Source organism: Vespa mandarinia, chromosome 19, assembly GCF_050613455.1.
Source record: "Vespa mandarinia isolate Hongniang chromosome 19, ASM5061345v1, whole genome shotgun sequence".
In the NCBI taxonomy this organism is placed as follows: Eukaryota; Metazoa; Arthropoda; class Insecta; order Hymenoptera; family Vespidae; genus Vespa; species Vespa mandarinia.
In genome coordinates, this window is record NC_140828.1 from 2,777,097 (window position 1) to 2,797,075 (window position 19,979).

At 27.2% G+C, this 19,979-nt stretch overlaps 1 protein-coding gene across 7 annotated transcripts in view; it reads right to left on the reverse strand.

The window, feature by feature from the left end:
• The window catches only part of LOC118449354 (metabotropic glutamate receptor 8), a 36,026-nt gene extending 17,781 nt beyond the window's left edge, over positions 1-18,245 (reverse strand). For 2 of the 7 annotated variants that reach the window (XR_014983302.1, XM_085662761.1), the window contains exons 1-4: positions 17,723-17,788; positions 17,438-17,511; positions 5,286-5,471; positions 3,805-4,038 (exon numbers count right to left, since the gene is read on the reverse strand). Coding sequence is in view for 6 of the 7 variants with exons in the window: in XM_085662761.1 (XP_085518887.1) it covers positions 3,805-4,038; positions 5,286-5,456 (405 nt within the window). In the remaining variant the exon portion in view is untranslated. Of the gene's footprint in view, positions 1-3,804; positions 4,039-5,285; positions 5,472-6,746; positions 6,839-15,657; positions 15,810-16,764; positions 16,797-17,437; positions 17,512-17,722; positions 17,910-18,058 lie in introns of those variants that run through there. The other 5 variants (XM_085662757.1, XM_085662758.1, XM_035883811.2 and 2 more) reach the window with 5 other exon arrangements.
• Positions 18,246-19,979: the final 1,734 nt, after the last annotated feature.

Below are 19,979 nucleotides of genomic sequence, written 5' to 3' on the forward strand. Positions count from 1 at the left end.
TATTATCGATCTTAAAGAAACGTGATTAAATCACGTTTGATAACAAAACGCTTCAACGAGATACTCCGAAATCGAAATTTCAAGCAGATCGAAAAGCCAATTCTAATTCGTCATCCACCTAATGCTTAATTAGAGGCAATCCAATGGAAATAAGATTTTCTCTTTTCTTTTTATCCAATGAATAATACATAAGATGAAAGAAAGAGAAAGAGAGAGAGAGAGAGAGAGAGAGAGAGAGAGAGAGAGAGAAAGAGAGACAGAAAAAGATAATAGAGAGAAAATTTCTGACGAAAATTCTATTTGAAATTTAGGCGAGTTTTAGCAATGACGAATAATACTAATAATTGAAATTTTATTTCATTTCCAAAACCAATAATAATAATAATAATAATTGAAATGAAGAAATTATTCATTGCAAATAATTAATTTGTATATATATATATATATATATATAGACACACACATACATATACATTAATAGATGATTATTTTTCATCGTCGTGAAAAAGGGTTGATAAAAATTTTGTGGTACTCGATAACTTTGAACACTTTTCACAAGCGAGTAAACAAGTGCACGTCCATCTATTATCTACTACGTACGTTTGTAGAGACAAACATGCTTTTATCGATACGTTTGCATCGATTTGAACGAAAGTACCGAGACAGAGACATGTCACCAATGTTGACAATGACGTAATTCTTTCGTTTTAGTCATTTCTAACACATACAAACACGATGAAAGGAAAACTATCTACCATTTCGAATGCACTACGATCTTGTAATAAAGTGATACTCAATTTAAAATAAACTCGGAGTACGTTCTAATTCAGTGATAGTAAAAAAAAAATAAATAAATAAATAAATAAATAATCTTTAAATTCAATTTGTAAAAACATTAATCTGAACGACGAAAAGAAAAAAAGCAAAAGTTAAACTATGAAATTTTATAATGTCAAAATGAAATTTTTACGGATTTAGACGAGATCGTTAAATCCTCGTAAATCTTCACGAGATAACACGCAACACGATCGTTTTCCTTGAAACAGGAAGCACGATGTAGAAGATAGGAGAGAATGAAAAACGACAAAATATGCGAAAGAAATTAATAACGTATTCTGCAAAAAATATTCAACCAGTTTGCATAAATCTGATATGTTACACTGTAGTTCTTTAATGGAAAATAAAAAAAAAGAAAAAAGGAATAATCTGCCAGAGAAAGATAAAATTACAAAGTTTTCTTCAACAAGAAGAGCAAAAAAAAGAGAAAGGAAAGAAAAAAATTTGTAATGTAAAAGAAAATTTCGACGACTCAGCTATATTAATGAAAATAAAAAAATAAAAAAAAGATAATGAAAGTTAATATAAAAGTTACGAGAAAAACAAAAATATGAAATTTATGATTAATATATTTTGATGATATATTAGCATATTATTGTTATTATTATTATTATTATAAAGAATTATGTTGATTCTATGATACTAGTATGATATTATTATATTGTAATGATTTATATTAATATTATATATATATATATAGATAAATAATAACAATATTATTGCTAGAATATTATTAATATACTGATAGTAATCATTAAAACTATATCAATTTATACTGATACTCTCATAATATTATTATTATCTTAATATTGCTGATAAAACAAAATATTTATAATTATTCTTTTCTATTTCAATAACAATAATAATAATAATAATAATAATAATAATAATAATAATTATAATTATAATAATAATAATAATAATAATAGTAATAATAAATCTAATAAGAAGGGAACTATATAGTAACGATTATAATTTCCCTTAATTATCATAAATACTATACTCAAGTTAATATCTCGAAATGAAAGCAAACCCCTAGAAATTCTCAAATGCAATCCATATTTGACATATTCCATAGAGACCATTTAAATCAAAGCGGACAAATTTGAGTTACCTGGTCAATGAGAATTCATACACGCATAAAGCAAATAATCCATATAGCATATGAAATTGCTATGAACGTTGTGTGCATTTACCATTTAGTTAGCAGATGAGCCAGTTAGAATGTTCGATGACCAGTCTCGACAAATTAACGCTGGCACATTTGTGATAGTATGCGTATTAAAAATATACACTGTAATAATAGAGTCTAAGGGACAAGGAGGGGGGAGGTCATTGGAATCATGGGTGGATGGCATGTGGGGGAGGGTGCAGGGAGGAACCGACGGACCGATGATGGGTGATCATTAAATTTTCAATTTCGTGCGAGAATATGCCTGCGGTTCGGTTCGATTCGACGAATTATCGATAATATCGATTCTCTAGTGATCATCGAAAATGATAAAATAAACAGAATAGAAATATCGGGATAATTTAAGCAATAGAAAATAAAAGAAAGAGAGGAATTTTGAAATTAAAAAAAATATATTTTAGAAGTTCTCTCGTTGGAAGCTTTTGTTTGAATGAATTCATTAAAGGACAAATGTCACAGCAAGTTTCCTTAAGTTTCGAATGCATAACGCATAGATAGAAACAGCCATTGCTGTTGCTGGCATCTATTTGAAGACACAAAGAGAGAGAGAGAGAGAGAGAGAGAGAAAGGAGAAGGATAGAACGAGATAGTATTATCAAGGAAGCTAATTAAACGCAAGCATTACAAGCATGCACTGTGCTTACTCTCCTTTATTACCAAGCTCATCCTTCTAAGACCAGCTCAACTTCATGCTGATGCAATGCAAACTTTACGGGATAATAAACTGCTACTTTTTCTTATTAGATTACTTTATACTTAGAAAATTTCGCAGATGCTCGCCCTGACATATCATTACTATTATACTGATATTATATTGTATACTATATATATTTTAATACTATTAGGATAAAAAATAAAAAGAAAAAAAAAGGAAATAAACCTATATAAACAATTATATTTTCCTTTCTCGATAAAAATCTCATTACACACACATATATATATATATATATATATATGGGTTGTGCAAGTAAGAAAACAGACATCAATTCATGGCACGCGGAATTCGATCATTCGAGGTGTTCGACCAATCAGGATGAGTAACGCCTTCTGCTTCGTGTCCCGTGAAATTGAGAATTGGTTGGTTGGTTGGTTGGTTGGTAGGTATTGTGGTAGATGGTTGAATACATAAAGTCCTTTGGGGGCTTCCGAAGAGAAAATTTCACCGAAATACCAGAAGCTTATCCAATCGAGATCGACGGTTAGTCTACTAAACTTTTATCGTGCTTGATCCTGATCAGTTGTGTGTTCGTTCTACTTCGTTCGTGTAAACTACTATCACTATTACGAAAGAGAGAGAGAGAGAGAGAAAGAGAAAGAGTGAGAGAGAAACTCAATGGCTCGATATAATTCTAACAAAGCGTATTAGATCCTTTTCTATTATCCTTCCTAGAGTTTTACTTCAAAGCGACTCTCCAAATGCCTATTATATTATTGATTATACAGGTTGAGGTCAAAGGTAGTTAATTTTAAAAATCAATTATTTTTTATCGAGACTTATTAAACTTGTAATTAATTTGGTAATTATACAAACCAGCTTTGTAACTTTACAATATATATATATATATATATATATATATATATATACATATAAAAAAAAAAAAAATATTAACCCCAGCATAAAGCATAATTAATATTTGAAATCACTTAGAAATTTTTGGGCCTATTCTGTACATTATACTTTTTCTTTTCTATTTTTCTTTTTAATATATCCTTTTTCAAATAAATGAAAAAGTCTTTAGTTAAAAAGGAATTAGAAAATAAAAAAATCAATTTACCTGGTTCATATAAGATCTCATGAATTCCATACTCTGATCAAGAGCATACGTCTCGCTGCTACATGAATCTAATATCAATGCACCCAATGTAGTGTTTGGTAGAAGCTCTTGATCACCATTAATCTCGTCTAATGCGTATAACATTGCTTCTAATCGCTGTACACCTTTTTCTTCCTTTACTGCACCGCAAGGTGATTCACCGATTGTACCAGCACCACGTGATCTTACCCATATCTGAAACAAATGTAAATATGTTTTAATAAATGCAAAAATTAAAGTAATCCTCTTTTAAAATTTATAACAATATAGAAAAATAATAAAACATTGAAACTACCTCACTTTACTACTGTTTATTTAATTTCCACAAATTTCCATCTCACACGTTCGCACGTTTTTTAAAGAATTTATAAAAAAAGAAAAAAGAAAAAACATATAATAATTTTAATAATAATAAAATGTCAATACAATCAAAAAAGAAAAACAAATAAAAAAAAATCAATGTAATAAATGTGATTTGCAAAAGAAAAAAAAAAAGAAAATTAAAACATCGTCCAACGAGAAGGAAAAGATGTTTGTTTGAAAATGAGAAAAACTAACGTGGCAAGCACATACTTCAAAAGAAATAAACTTGAAGAGAAAGTTCGAGAAAAAGGGTACGAGATGGTCAAGAGTTGAGAAGAACTAACAAAAGTTTTTTAAACCAGAGCGAAATCCTCTCTCTTAGTTGATAAAGTAAAACACAACCTAGATAAATAGAATGATTTGTTAAAATGAACAAAGATCGATGTTAGAAACCATTCCAATCGTCTTTCTCTTTCTCCTGATATACGATCTCTCTATCATGATATCAACTGAATAGTAAACTTTCTCTTTCTCTCTCTCTCTCTCTCTCTCTCTCTCTCTATTTCTATTTCTATTACTCTCTCTTTCTAGAACATTCCTATAGGTTATTGATAACAGCGTATTGTAAATTAATACAAGCGTGAGCTAGCAGCAAATACGATTGTGCTCTTGAACGTATCGATTCTATCGAAATCGTTTATTGAACTTTGTAGAGAAACTCGTCGAAAACGATTTCAAATACATACGATAATGATATTTCAATTATACAAGGTGGAGTCAGTCAGTGTTAATAACTAAAGTATTTTCATTGTTTTTTTCAAGATAGGATAAAAATATTGAAGAGAAAAATTATTATCTTTTAAATGGCAAATGTGTCCATTAAAATAACATATTTTTTCGAGATCGATTAATAATAAATTTTAAGTGAAAATTTCATTTCCATTTTTTCTTTTTTTTTTTTTTTTTTTTAATAAAATCATATATTTCTAATATCATTGAATTATAGCTTAAAAAAATTCAATGATATTAAACATTATTATTGTATTTTTTAATATATCAGAAAAAAAGAAAGAAACATTTACTTTATGTATGTACATATATACATAAGTGATAACGAAATAAATTTTTATCCAATATACCTGTTCGTGCATAGGAAAAATTCCTCCAAGAATGATATCGCCATTAATCCTTATCAATTTCGAACCATCCTTGCTGCCATCCTTCCTCTGATAAGCCTCACTCACAAAAAGGAAGTAGAGGATCATCATGTATGATAGTAGATTATTTTGCATCAGGCTCATTTTAAGCATCTTTGATTGACTCCACTGAAAATGCAATTAACAAAATTGCCTTTTATTTTCTTTCTTAATCTACGTATATATCACAGTAGTAAAGAGAATAAAATTACACGGAAACATGTCTGACATGCTATAATAAAATTAACAGACATTTTAATAACATGATTGTCGTTTATAGTGTGTGTATGTGCGTATATATATATATACGTTGGAATATTTATAACATAGACGGATGTTCAACATGTTTCGAGCTTTTATCAAAATCCAGAAGAACTTGCTTTATCGATATATATCGTGAGTCAAAATGAGTCAAAATCTCTTATATGAGTTAAGGTTCTAAGGAGTGATATTAAAAATCAATTATTTTTTTTTTTTCGAGATCTATTAGACTTGTAATTAGGTTTGTAGTTTCATAATTTGAAAAAAAAAAAAGAAAAAATTAGCCTCTAAAAATCTCGAAAAAAGAGTAAATTGATTTTTAAAATCATCTAGAAACTTTTGGTTCTTTTATCCTATATATACATGCATATATGCGTAGATAATATGTCAAAGGAAGAATAAAGTCTAATGATTAAATACTATGAACGGTGCTTGGCTAAAGCTCTCGTTTCAATAAAAAAGATATCGGAATTCGATATAACTATGCCACGAACGAGGAAGAAGATACGTTACAATCAACTCAGTCAGCCATTTCGTCTACTACTTTTATATCATCGATTATATTATATATATGTAAAAGGTACGACTTTGATGTTATTATACTTTTATTCAATCATTATTGAACATATTCAAATATTTGTTCATTTAGAAGTTCATTGATTGAGAAAGAGAAAAAGAAAAGTAAATTCTTTAAGAATAAATATGCAAATAATTTTAAGTAAAACATCAGAAATATTGTAATTTATTATTGTATATATGTAATTTATACATATCTATTTATTAGTTAATCCAATGTTACTTTCATTTCTTCGTTTTTTTTTCTTTTTTTTTTTTGATTGAATAATTTCCCCTAGAAATTTAATTTGTAATATTAAAGAAAAAAAGGTAAAAGAAAAAGAAAAGTAAAAGATATAAATAGTTTTAACAAAAAATTCCACTATTATTGTGATGAAAATATCTATGTAGGAAATTTTGAAAAGTTAAAAATGGGGATTTAATAAAACACCCTGAATTCTTCTTTTAGCCTGGAAAATCCATGTATACAAGACGACAACAACGGAAATATCGATGAAGAGCTTTTCCGCTGGCTCGCATAAAAAACTTTCCGAAACTTTTCTCTATCCCGTGCTTTTAATTACTCACCGGGAAGAGATATTAAAGGAGCGAATAACTAGGTTGCTCTTTGTCGCTTCAGTGCCTTTAATCGAGTCCCTTAAGCCAAGTCCCTCGATTAACGTAACGTTTCATGTGCAAAGTTTCTCTCGCGATGGACGAATGAATCGACCGATCGATCGTTTTTTGATCGATCGAATGATCTATCGAGTAAAGTCGAAATTTACATAGACGTGAATTACGAATTTTCAGAAAAGCTTTTCTGCAAGTTCGGCAAACCGGAAATGACGTTCGCTTAAAAAGTTCCCTATTATAGAGTGACTCAGCGATAACTTTAATGCCTCAAATACTTTTACTATTTTCAGAGATACAACAAAAAAAAATATAATATATATATATATATAAGAGAAAAAAATTCTACCATCCAAAGAGAACAATAATCTTAATTAAGTTGTTAAATTGTTTCTTTTTTACTATCGTAATTATCAAGATTTGATATTTTTTTTCAGAGTGATTGGTACCTTTTTTTTTTAAATATATTTTTATCATTATTATTACAACGTCATATAGTATAAAAAAAAAAAATAGATTCAACGATAATAGAAAACATTGTTATAACATCGTGAAAAATAGTGTAGATATTTGAGATATACGAACATTTACTCTAATTTATTCTACATAAAAACGATGATTTTAATGAAGATAGAATGAAAACTAATTAGCAGGTGTTGGAAATTATGGAAGGTTCAGAAGTGCAGAAAAAGAAAAATGAAGGGAAAAAAAATGGAGAAAATATTAAAAATGAAGAAAGAGAAAAAGAAGATATAGAGATAAAGATCGCGAACTATACCTATTGGCTAAAATTCAATCTGTTCGAGGCATAACTTTCCGTTCGGTCGTTAATTGGATTTCTTCGGTGACTTTCGAACGAGCTGTTAGAATCTTCGACAGTGGAAAAGGCAAAGATAAAAGAAAAAGAAAAAAGAGACGAAGAAGTAGAATAATTATCATTCGGGCCAATTAAGAAGTAAGCCTTATATCTATCTCTAGCAGGTGCCTCTTTAAAAGAAACTAAAGTTAGGTACGTATGTATGTAATAAAATTCGTTCTTGCATATGTTTCTCATCCCTAATTTTCTATATGTATCACTTTCTACTCCTCTTAATGATATAACTATCGGTACAACAACTTCTCAACTTATTTTATTATATTTTTTTCTTACGAGAAATAGAATAATAAATTTTAGCATTAATAAGAACAAGAATCGTTCTAGGTCGATAATAGTTTCTTAAGATCTTCGAATTAGGTTAATTAATTTGAATTAATTATAAATATCTTTGTTTTTTAATTTATTTTAAAGATTATATACTTTTATCATTAATTTAAACAATATATATATATATATATATATATATATATGTGTGTGTGTATGTATGTGTTAATGAATCTATTTCTAAGAAATCGAATATTAATATCCATAAATATTAGTTGGCCCATTTTCATATCAGATTATAAAAAAATTCCTAAGTTCCTATAGTTTAGCAATCTAAAAAGTAAAAGAAGTGAGAAAAATGAAAGAGAATTAATAAAAAAAAAAATAAAAAAATAAAAAAAAAATAAAAAAAAAAAAAGAGAAAAAAAATAGAAAACGAGGTCGAGAAGAAAATTGCACCAAGTAGAAAATACTATTATGTTGTACTTCCAATGTAACAGTGAAAGAGCGTGCAACGAATTTTCTTGCAACTTTAAGAATAGAAGTTTCTCTATATTTCTTTCTCGTATTTTTTTTCTTTATTTAGTTCTCTTTCTTTCATCAAGAAACGTAAGGTAAGCCGAATTCTCTTTTTTCACATCTTAACAGCGTCGAAGTCGATATGGGTTAAAACCAAGAAGCTGACCCTTGCATCGACCATTATCCGTAAAACGATACGCTGACATAGTCTTATCTTTGTCATACTGACGAAAGAAAAAGAGAGAGAAAGAAGAAGTGAATTTGTTGATGTGATAAAAGTGTCGATGGAAGAACAAGAGAATATTATAGATAGATATATATATATATATTTTTTTTTTTTTAATTCTCTATGATCTAATTTTTATCTCTAAGTTTTTATCGTATATGTATATCTTGTATAAGAGTTTGTTTCAAATTTCAATGTACAATGGCGACTATTAATAGATCTTTTTTTATCCCTTAATTTTATATAAATAAATAAAATAAAATTTATATAATTATAATAAAAATTAAAATTAGAATTAATCGTAATTATGTACTTATTACGAATAATGAAAAAGAAGAAAAAAAAAAATTCTATTTCAGAAATTATTTACAAAATCGACTTTATTATAACAATATTATTACATTATTTAAATTAATAAAGAATATATTACACTTGAAAATATGTTTCAAGTCTCTACGACTTTTAGTTTCGAAGATATCGCCTTTTAAAGCTTTCCATTCATAATTTTTATAGTACAGCTGTTCGTAGTAATAATACAGTAGTAGTAATTCGATCACTTAGAGTGCGTAAATTTTCGAAATTTATGTAGGTCAAGGTGGCATCACGCTAATATGAATGAAATTATGTAAGTTAGTCTATCAACGTAATAAATCTTTTTTATTTAAATGGGAATATTTCCAAAATTAAAAGTCATAGAGAATTGAAACCAATATCATTTTAAAGGGCAAAATTTTCTCTATTTTTTCGACTTATTGTAAATAATTAATTAACAATTTGTTATAAACAAATACTTACGAATTAAATTGATCTTATTTTGTCAAAAAAAAAAAACATATTCAAAGATTTATAAAATTACATAAATTAATAAATTGTTAATAAACAAATTATTTATTTAACGAAGAAACAATTTTTCATTTATATGAGAATATCTCCGAAAGTAAAATTCTTAAAGACTTGAAATAAATATCATTTTAAAGGGCAGAATTCTTTTCACATTCTCAATGTATTGTTAATAATTAATTAACAATTTATTATAAACAATTTTTGTAAATAAATTCTTATTAACTTAATTTATCTTATCTTATCTTAGCAAAAAGAAATTCGAAACTACAGGATTTTCAATCATTTCGATGAAAATTGTGTTGAGTCACTCTCAGGATAGGACAGGACATGGTACGACATGGAACGGTATGGAATGGAATGGAATTGCAGAGAAATTTCCTGTTATGTCATAGAATGGTGTTTCAGGGAAAGGGAGTTGTTTAGCAAACAATAACAACAAAAATTGGCACGATTTACCCTGCAAGATTTTTTTCCGATGATTGTTTCGGATCTATTATAAAATGTACGAACGTAAAAAAATTCTCTATAATCGAATTCCAAGTGGAAAAGAGAGAAAGGAAAAAGCAGAAATAACGAACGTATGAGAGAAATAGAGAGAGAGAAGGAAATTTCTACTTGGAAATTGCTTATGAACGATCTAGCGATCGTTACTTCAAGGTGAAATGTTTCCTACGGGAAACGGAAATGGAAATTCCCAGTTGACTCTCAATCCGTCCTTCGAGAAACATGATCGATCACCTATTTACATAGATACAACAATTTTATTATGTTCTTCAAAACATGAACTCTCTTTTATTAATAATATTAATGATAAAACTAATTAAGAAAAAATAAAAAGCTCACAGAAATCGCACGCGATTCAAGAGGAAGAGAAAGAGTAAGAGATAATTTAAAATTTATTTATATTAATTCATATCTAATCTTATTATACTTGTCAGACTATTTTTGTACAAATAAAATCTATAAAATATTATTGCTAATATCTATATTGGACTATTAATTTTTATTACTTATGAATAATCTTATCACATATTTGTGTTTTTATGTGAGGCTACATTTACATTATAATTTATTATTATATATAAACTGGCAAAATATTTATATTATACAATTTAATTTATACTATATATATATATAAAATATTATGTTAATATATTTAGAAATATATGAATATATATATATATATATATATATATATATATATATAATGTGTGTGTGTATATATATATATATATATATTTTTAAGAAACATAAACGATTTTGATAAACCTCTAATCGAAATCTAATTCGAGTGTGCAAGCGTAAGGAAAAAAAAAAAGAGAAGAATCGAATGAATCAAATAAATAAAATTTATGAAGACGATCGTCGATATGAAAGGCCTTAAGTAAAGTAAATCATTTTATTTTTCTTTCTTTTCATTTCTCCATGTTTGTAGATACTTCATCTCTTCGAAAATGCTAATCTATCTTACTAGTAAAGTATCATAGTAGATGTTTAAGATTGTGAGGGGAGTGGTCGAGGGTGACGGGGGGTTGGATAAGGTCTGTTCCTTTGAATCGAGGGAAACATCTCTAACAAAAACGCAACGTCACAGTGATAGTTAGTTGTTCGCGTATAAGCGATAATGCTTTCTCACGTCCATCTTTCCTTCTCTCGGCTTTCATCAAGAAAAGAAAAATCTTTGCAGCTACGTAGGTAGCTCTTTTTAAAAGTCGTTCTTTTTTTGTTTCTTCCATTTATCGTTCTAGACACTGTCCACCCTTTTTTCACCGTTCTCATGTCATGGAATGCGAACGGCCGCTATTATATCATTTTTAATTGAAAATTTCTAACAACCTTTATTAACTATATATTATTTAATTATATTTTTCATTTCAATTAATAAAATCTAAGAAAAATCTCATATAAAATATATACGAATGCAATATAAAAGTATAAATAATATAATTAAAGGCTCGAATTGATTTTAAAAAAGTAATTATTCTTTTACGAAACTTTTTAATCTTATAACTGTGGTTACAGTTGACTTTGTAATTTTACAATTTGAAAATAAGATCGATTAATAAACAGTTTCGAAGTAAAGTAAATAGAATTTTAAAATTATCGAAGAAATTTTTATTCACCCTTTACTTCTACAATATGTTTATCCCTCCAATTTCATCTTTATACGGTCGAAAAGGAAAGAACAGAAAAATTAATTAAAATATAAAAATCCACCATACGAAAATCAATTATTTTTGGTCGTGCTTTGGAAGTTTTAGAATAGAGAAAAAGTGGAATAGAAACGAGAACGAACGATGGTATGAACGTAAGAGGCTAAAAAAATACTCGAATATGCGCATTCGTTTGCTCTTATGGTCTCTCTTTTTATCTCTTTCTTTCTTTCTCTCTCTCTCTCTCTCTCTCTCTCTTTCTCTCTCTCTCTCTCTCTCTCTCTCTCTCTCTTTTCAGTGACTTCAAGAGACGATCTCCATAATCTCTTCTCCTGGAAGGACGAGAACGAAAAAGGTCAAAGGTGAAAGACCCATCGACTAGAGTAGGATAAAATAGTAGGACATATAATCTCCGACAAATTTCTCATCGACATTCGTCGGGACATTTTTCCTCGAGTATTTTCTTTTACACCATCCCACTGGAATAACTGAGAAAAGTGGATACACGTATCTTATTCCATGTGGACCAAATGGAAAGAGAAAGAGAGAGAGAGAGAGAGGGAGAGAGAGAGAGAGAGAGGAAGAGAGAAAGAGAGGAAAAGAAAAACTTTCTTGGCAATAACACTCCAATGAGTTTGGTCTAATTGACACGAGTCTACTATCAAAGTGACAATCAATTCGAAAAATTTATTTTGTTATTATTCTTTAATTTTTAACAAAAATATTAGATATTTATTTTATATCTCGATCTTTAATTCTTCGATAATATTATTTATACATTCTTGAATACTTTATTTTAGAATTTCTTAATAAAATAAAACACAATACGTCGCAAATTGAAAATATATTGAATAAAAGAGATTATTCGATTAGATTTTTATTTTCTCTTTTCTTCTTTTTTTTCTTTTTTCTTTCTTTTTTTTTTTTTTTTTTTTTTTTCTTTCCTTCCCATGTCAATCCAATGTTGAGACGACCAGTTTGAAATGTTCCAACCGGAGTTTAACCAAGAAGGTAAAGGTAAGGATAAGCTAAAGTAAAGGTAAGAATAACGATGAACGATCACGAAAGGAAGAAAGGAACCATTTGATAAGGACAAAAGAGTCGAACGAAAAAAGTTCTGTCGTATTGACATCCTAAATGTGAGAACAAATGTGATTTCTCTTCTGTCTTTTATCTTTCTTCTAAATTCACATCTTCTTCTCCCTTATCTTCTCCTTTTGTCTTTTTCAGTTTGACTGTAGCCGAAAAATTTTTCTTATTTACGAAATATAAAAATAAAAATAAAATTTTTTAAGTGAAAAAGAGAAAATAAAAAGAAGAGAGTAATATATGCAAGATGGGTCAAAAGATCTTATGCGATTTTCCTAGTTTCTTTTTCTAGATGTATGAAAAGTTACTAGATAATTTTTCAATTCTTTTTTTTTTCTTTTTTTTTTTTTAAGTCGAATAAATTATTGTTTTAAAATCGAGACAATGTAATTAATTTTCCCATTAGAATAATTGATTTGCCTATTTAAAAACTTTTGGCCCACTCTGTATGTGTGTGTCTATGTGTGTGTATGTATGAAAGTGTGTATAGGAGTAAAAATACGAGAGGAACATCATCGAAGATTCCAATCCAAATCGATTCTCGAAAGCGTTATTCGTTCATAGTAAAATCCTACGAGGGATTCGAATTCGTACTCGACGAAATTGGAACGAGCCTGGGATTCGTCTGGATGTCGCTTATTGAAATTTTACCTATCGAAAAGACTCCCAACCATTTCTACGTAGAAGATCTCCGATGAATTCTCCGACAGGGGCTTCGTTTACCTCATGTTAAAAATCACATATAAAGTCAAAGAGAGTATTTTAGAAAATATAATAAAAAGATATTAAATCTCTATATTATAATATTGTATTTATTTTAAATTTAACCATTTGTAATTTGTATCAAATCTAAATTCTAAGATAATTCGAAATCTAAATAATTTTTCACACCTTTATTTATACGTTTATATTTTATAACATTTATTTTATTTTATTATCATAAAATTAATTACTACTTTATATGCAAAAAAAAATTTTCTTTTTCTTTTTTATATTTTTTAATCGAGTATAACTTATACTTATTTAAAGTTCAAAAAAAGAACATATAGTAATTACCCAATGAAACTGTAAAGAAAAAAGAAAAAAAGAAAAAAAAAAAAAGAAAAGAAGAGAAATCGATTATCCAAAAACTATTTGATTTTAGCTAAGATTTTAAGTTTATTATTTCCACCTTAACTTTGCGATTTCCCAAAAGTTGTCAATTTGTAGTTAGCCTAAAAAACTTTTAGTCTGAAATGAAGTTTTCCTTCTAAACTTGTGGAAAACGTGAAATCGTTCTATCGAGATAAGAAAGTTCAACTCTTTTTCTTCCTCTTCCTCTTTCTCTCTCTTTCTTTCTCCCTCTCTCTCTGTCTCTCTCTCTCTCTTTCTCGAAGCTTTTGAAAGTAAATCGAAAAAAAAAAGAGAGATAAAGAGAAAAAGAGAATCAATCGTATTCGATATAGATCAAATCAGATCATGTATCCTATGAATGAATTTAAAATTCTTTAGAATATTTAAATATACTACAGTGTAAATCAAAAGTTTCTAGATTAGTTTCTAGATAACTTAAAAAATCAATTACTCTTTTTCAAGACTTTTTAAATTCTTATTTTTTTGATCTTACAATCTGAAAATAAGATTGAGCTATAAAAAATTGTTGAAATAATCTAGAAACTTTTAGTCCACCCAGTAGATCTGCATTCTCTACCGTTCAGTTATTCTCTAGAGAGATCTATTGAAATCGTTTGGCTACTAGCCACACAAAAGTAAGTCCCTTTACGAAGGAATGTCCAGCAACAGATACTTGACTCACAAGGGAATTAAATCTGTCATTCATCAGACTATTCTAAGAATATCTAGATAATATATATAGATATATATATATATATATATATTAAATCTACAAATTATTATGAGAAATATATTTTAATTAGATTTTCATATTTAACAAATTAAAAGATGACGTTTATATATATATATATATTTTTTTTTTTTCTAGATATTACAAACTAAATACATTAAAATTAGATTAATAATAGATAAATAATAAATATTTAAATTTTAAAAAATAGACTAATACCTATATTTAAATATTAAAATTGAAATTACAATTATTTTCATGATAAATAAATATTTATGTATTTATTTATTTATTAGAAAAGAAGGAAGATAATACAAATGCTTTTTTTGTTTTCATATTATCATCGAATAATTTTCACGTCATTTAATTCCAGACGAGTTACAAATATCCAGCCAATAGTTCGATGTATATTTCTATTTCTTTTCTTTTTCTCTTTCTCTTTTGGAGCAACGCTTCAGGGAAAATGTATAAAGAGAAAAAGTACGGTTCAACGCGTGCGTCCTCTGAAAATTAATGGCCCGGGCAAAACTTCTCGTGAGAGATTCATCCTGATTCTCGTCCGCGAATACGAGCAAAAAGGATGATCGATCTTGTACAAGACAAAATAAAATATTTTATCTAACAAACGTTTCCACTTACGGGAAGTGTATGTATTTGTTAGATTATCTCAAAGAAAAATGTTAACTCAAGTACATATTTTTTTATTTTTTTTTTGTTTAAATCACATACTCTCTTTCCTTACTTTTCTTAGACGTCAAAAAAAAATTGTTAAATAATAATAATTACATAATGTGTCAATTATTATTGTATCGTAATAAAAATTTAATTTTGTAATAAATAATTGTATCATAAAAAGGAACAAACTTTATCATATATGACAATAATTGTGAAATAATTATTGTAAAGATAATTATTGTAAAATTAATTTTCTAATAATTAATAATATAAATTAAATAAAAAAATAAACAATATATATACTACATACATACACACACGTACACACACAGACACACACACAGACACACACACATATATGTTAGATAGAATAGAGACACCTTTGATCATTCAAAAACAATTTCGGAAATACACTTTGGACCTAGTAAGTCGATTAACCTCGATGGCATCGCTCCCTGGAGAATCATTCAAATTCAGGCCACTTTTCGACATCGAACGGTACGTTCGATAGTTCCTCTTTCTCGATCATTACCTCGATTCGAAATTACCATGTATTTAAAAAAATAAATATTACATATTTTATTAAAAAAAAAAAACATTATTATTCATTTAAAATTATATTGCGATTGCAATGATTCAAATATACAACAAACTTATTAATCGTATCTATCGATTGAATTAAAATATTTATTTTAATGTTATTTATTTTAAAATTCTTTTTTATTATTCTTATTATAATTTGTAAAATACAGACGTAGCTAATATTTAATAGAGATCTATAGATACTTATTTAAAAAAAAAATATTAATAAACAAAAATAATAAAAATAAAAGATATATATATATATATATATAGAATAATAAAATTTATATGAATTCTCAGCTAATCATCTTATCAAAAAAAAAAAAAAAAAAAAAAGAAAGATATTGATTAAAACAAAACAAAAAAAAACAATTATATCGAAAAGAAAAATTATCTTTATTAGAGTACAAATTTTAAGTAATTTAAGAAAAAAGAAAAAAAAAAAAAACAATTAATTTCATTCATACAATTTTCTCTTTGTTTTTCTGCTTCTCTCTCTTTCTTGTCTAAACTCCCTTTTGAAATAACAAGACCATCAATGTATCACTAACTTCCCATATCAACTTAGGGAATAATTCTCGTAGAATTTCTTAATCTTTCAAACACAATGCAATAGTAGATCTCTGTCTCTCTTTCTCTCTTTAATAAACGACAATGAGTTTACATTGTTTGCATACTAACATTTGTATATTATAATATATCAAAGCGAAACGACAAAAGCACATACTCGCGTACGAATTATATTAATTAAAATATTCCACTTCCATTATTCTCTTTTTCCCTGCCAGAGACACCAGCGTATCCCATCTTTCCAATAATTTTTTTATATTTACTTTCTCTCTTTCTCTCTCTCTCTCTCTCTCTCTCTCTCGTTTTCTCTCTACGAAAATTGAACCATCCCTTACTTGCCAATCGTTTTTCATCCAATGATTCAAATCGAAAGCCAGAGTATCGCTGGCCTTTTATTACGTTCCAAATTAACGTGAGTGCATCAACCACATATAATAATAATAATAATAATAAAAATAATAATAATAATAATAAGAATAAAATATTTCAAATCAATGCAATTATATATGTATGTATATATATGTAATATATGTATGATTATATATGTATATATGTGTAATGTATATATACAGAGATATACCTACATACGCGATCAATGAAAATAATTATTCCTTAAAAAAAAAAAATTAACTACAGATAAATATATACGCGAATCCAATATTGATCTAATATTTAAAAGAGACATTAAAAAATATACATTATTATCATTAATATTATTATCAAAAATTTGACAATAATCGAAAGAAAAAAATTACGAGTTTAATTCCCGATCTGTACAACCTTTTAATACTCGTTAATACTCGATTAAAAGTTTTAACAAGGTAGTAAATTCGTTCGTTTTACCGATACTACAACATTCACTTCGACACTTTGCAGCACTTCTGTGAAGTACTTTTATAACACGATCGGTAAGAATAGGACACACAAAAAGGAAGCACACACACACACACATACACAAAGAAAGAAAGAAAGGGCACGTAAATACACTACAATATATCGTCGACTTACCGTTTAATTTTAAAATATGATGTAACGATACATCTGATTAGATCACTCTCGATTTCACAATGATTTGTATTTATCTGTTGATAAAACGAAATGAAGAAAAGATAAAAGCTTAAAAAAAAAAAAAAAAAAAGAAAAATAAAGAAGAAAGAAAAAAAAAAGAAAATTCTAATCTATTAATCTTCTAGTTAATCTTTCAAACGATAGATATTCAAAGATAAAATCATAAGAGGAATAAAGAAAGAGATAGAAAAACAGAGATATATCAAGTAAACGGGTTACATATACAATAAGAATCAGATTAGAGACTTTGCGATCCCCGTAAAATCCTAAAGAATGAAGGCTGGAAAATATCCATGAACGACGTGCCTGTTGACGTTTAACTGCTGCGAAAATATAAAGAATCCAAACTTCTTTTTTTTTTATCTCTCCGATTAACGGAGATAAAAAATCATAAGATCATCTATCTGTCTCTCTAAAACTTTCTCTTGTTACTCTCAACAATTCAAAAAAAAAAAAAAATAAAAAAAAAAATAATAATAATAATAATAAACAAATAAAATAAAATAAAATCTTAATGAATGAGTATTCTTTCGCGTTGTTTATTCCAACTAGGTTGCATACGATTATGAGAATGATGCTGATGATGTCAACACGTATACTGCTTCCTTCTCATGGTGTCCCAAAAAAAAAAAAAAAAAATAGATAAATAAAACGAAGAAAGAATAAGCAATAAGAAGAAAAGGGATCTATCTATATCTATCTCTTATATTCACAAATTAATAATCTTAAAAATCATCATAATAATTCTCTCGAAGGAAGTTGTCAAAAATAATAGAAAAGAAAAAAATAGAGAGAGAGAGAGAGAGAGAGAGAGAGAGAGAGAGAAAGAGAAAGAGAGAAAGAGAGAGAGAGAGAAAAGGAAAAGAATGATGACAATAAAAAGAATATAAGAGAGATTGGTTAGGAAGTAAAGATGATAAGGATGATGATGATGAAGATGATGATGATGAAGATGATGATGATGACGACAACGAAGATGGTAATTATGGTAACAGGAACAATAACGAGAACAACGACAAAGACGATGAGAAAAAGATAAAGAGGTTCGCGGTACCCGGTACCGCGGGCTAGACTGGAGTTGAGCCGAGCCAAGCTTACCCTCTTATAGATGGGATATGCCTGCGCATGCGTTTCCATCTCGAAGTTCCACCCTCACTTTAGCTTTCTACCCTCGACAACGACACCTCCGTCGTACTCCGTCGATACTCTCCAAGAGCTATTCAAATTGCGCGTTACGAAGGGCTCTATCTTTTTATTTCCCTACCGTTCTTCTTTTATTGTCTTATTTATTATAATTTCTTGATCCTTCATCAATTATTATTATTATTATTATTATTATTGTTATTACTATTACTATTATTATTATTATTATTATTGTTATTACTATTACTATTATTATTATTATTACTATTACTATTATTATTATTATTATTATTATTGTTATTACTATTACTATTATTATTATTATTATTATTGTTATTACTATTACTATTATTATTATTATTACTATTACTATTATTATTATTATTATTATTACTATTATTATTATTATTACTATTACTATTATTATTATTATTATTATTATTATTATTATTATTATTATTACTATTATTATTATTATTATTACTATTACTGTTATTATTATTATTACTATTACTATTGTTGTTATTATTATCATTATTATTATTATTATTATTATTATTATTATTATTATTATTATTATTATTATTATTATTATTATTATTATTATTATTATTATTATTATTGTTATTATTATTATTATTATTATTATTATTATTATTATTATTATTATTATTATTATTATAAACAGAAAGAAATCGTAAAATCGTACGTCTGTGATCAGATTAAAATCCATGTTGTTATCATAAATTGTACATGAAAAGAAAGTAATAGCAAATAGAATTTTTTTATAATTATCTCTTATATAATTTCATCTTTTTCTTCTTCTTCTTCTTCTTTTTTTTTTTTGTTTTTGTTTTGGTTTTTTGTTTTATTTATTTTTTTTCTTTTTTTTTTTCTTTTTTTTTTTTTAAAGAGATTAAAAAACGACAAGATGGCCAGCAAATCAAATCGGTGTTGATCTTCGTAAATGATCAATTCGATAGTTCGTAAGAAGATTATCCGTAGAAACATAAATAGGATGGCGAAGGAACGATCGGTCGACGCCAAATTCAATGACGATCGAGATCCTAGCTATTAACACGATTCGACGGTACTTATCGAATTATCCTTCTATGCACACAAGTTTCAAGTAAATTCTACTCTAACTTTCTCTCTCTCTCTCTCTCTCTCTCTCTTTCTTTCATTATCTTTTTCTTTCTTTCTCTCTCTCTCTCTCTCTCTCTCTCTCTCTCTCTCTCTCTCTCTCTCTCTCTCTCTTAGATGAATTTAATGAATATCAACACGAAATTATAACGAAAGATTGTATGTAATCGCGATTATATAAAAAAATTCCTTTCGA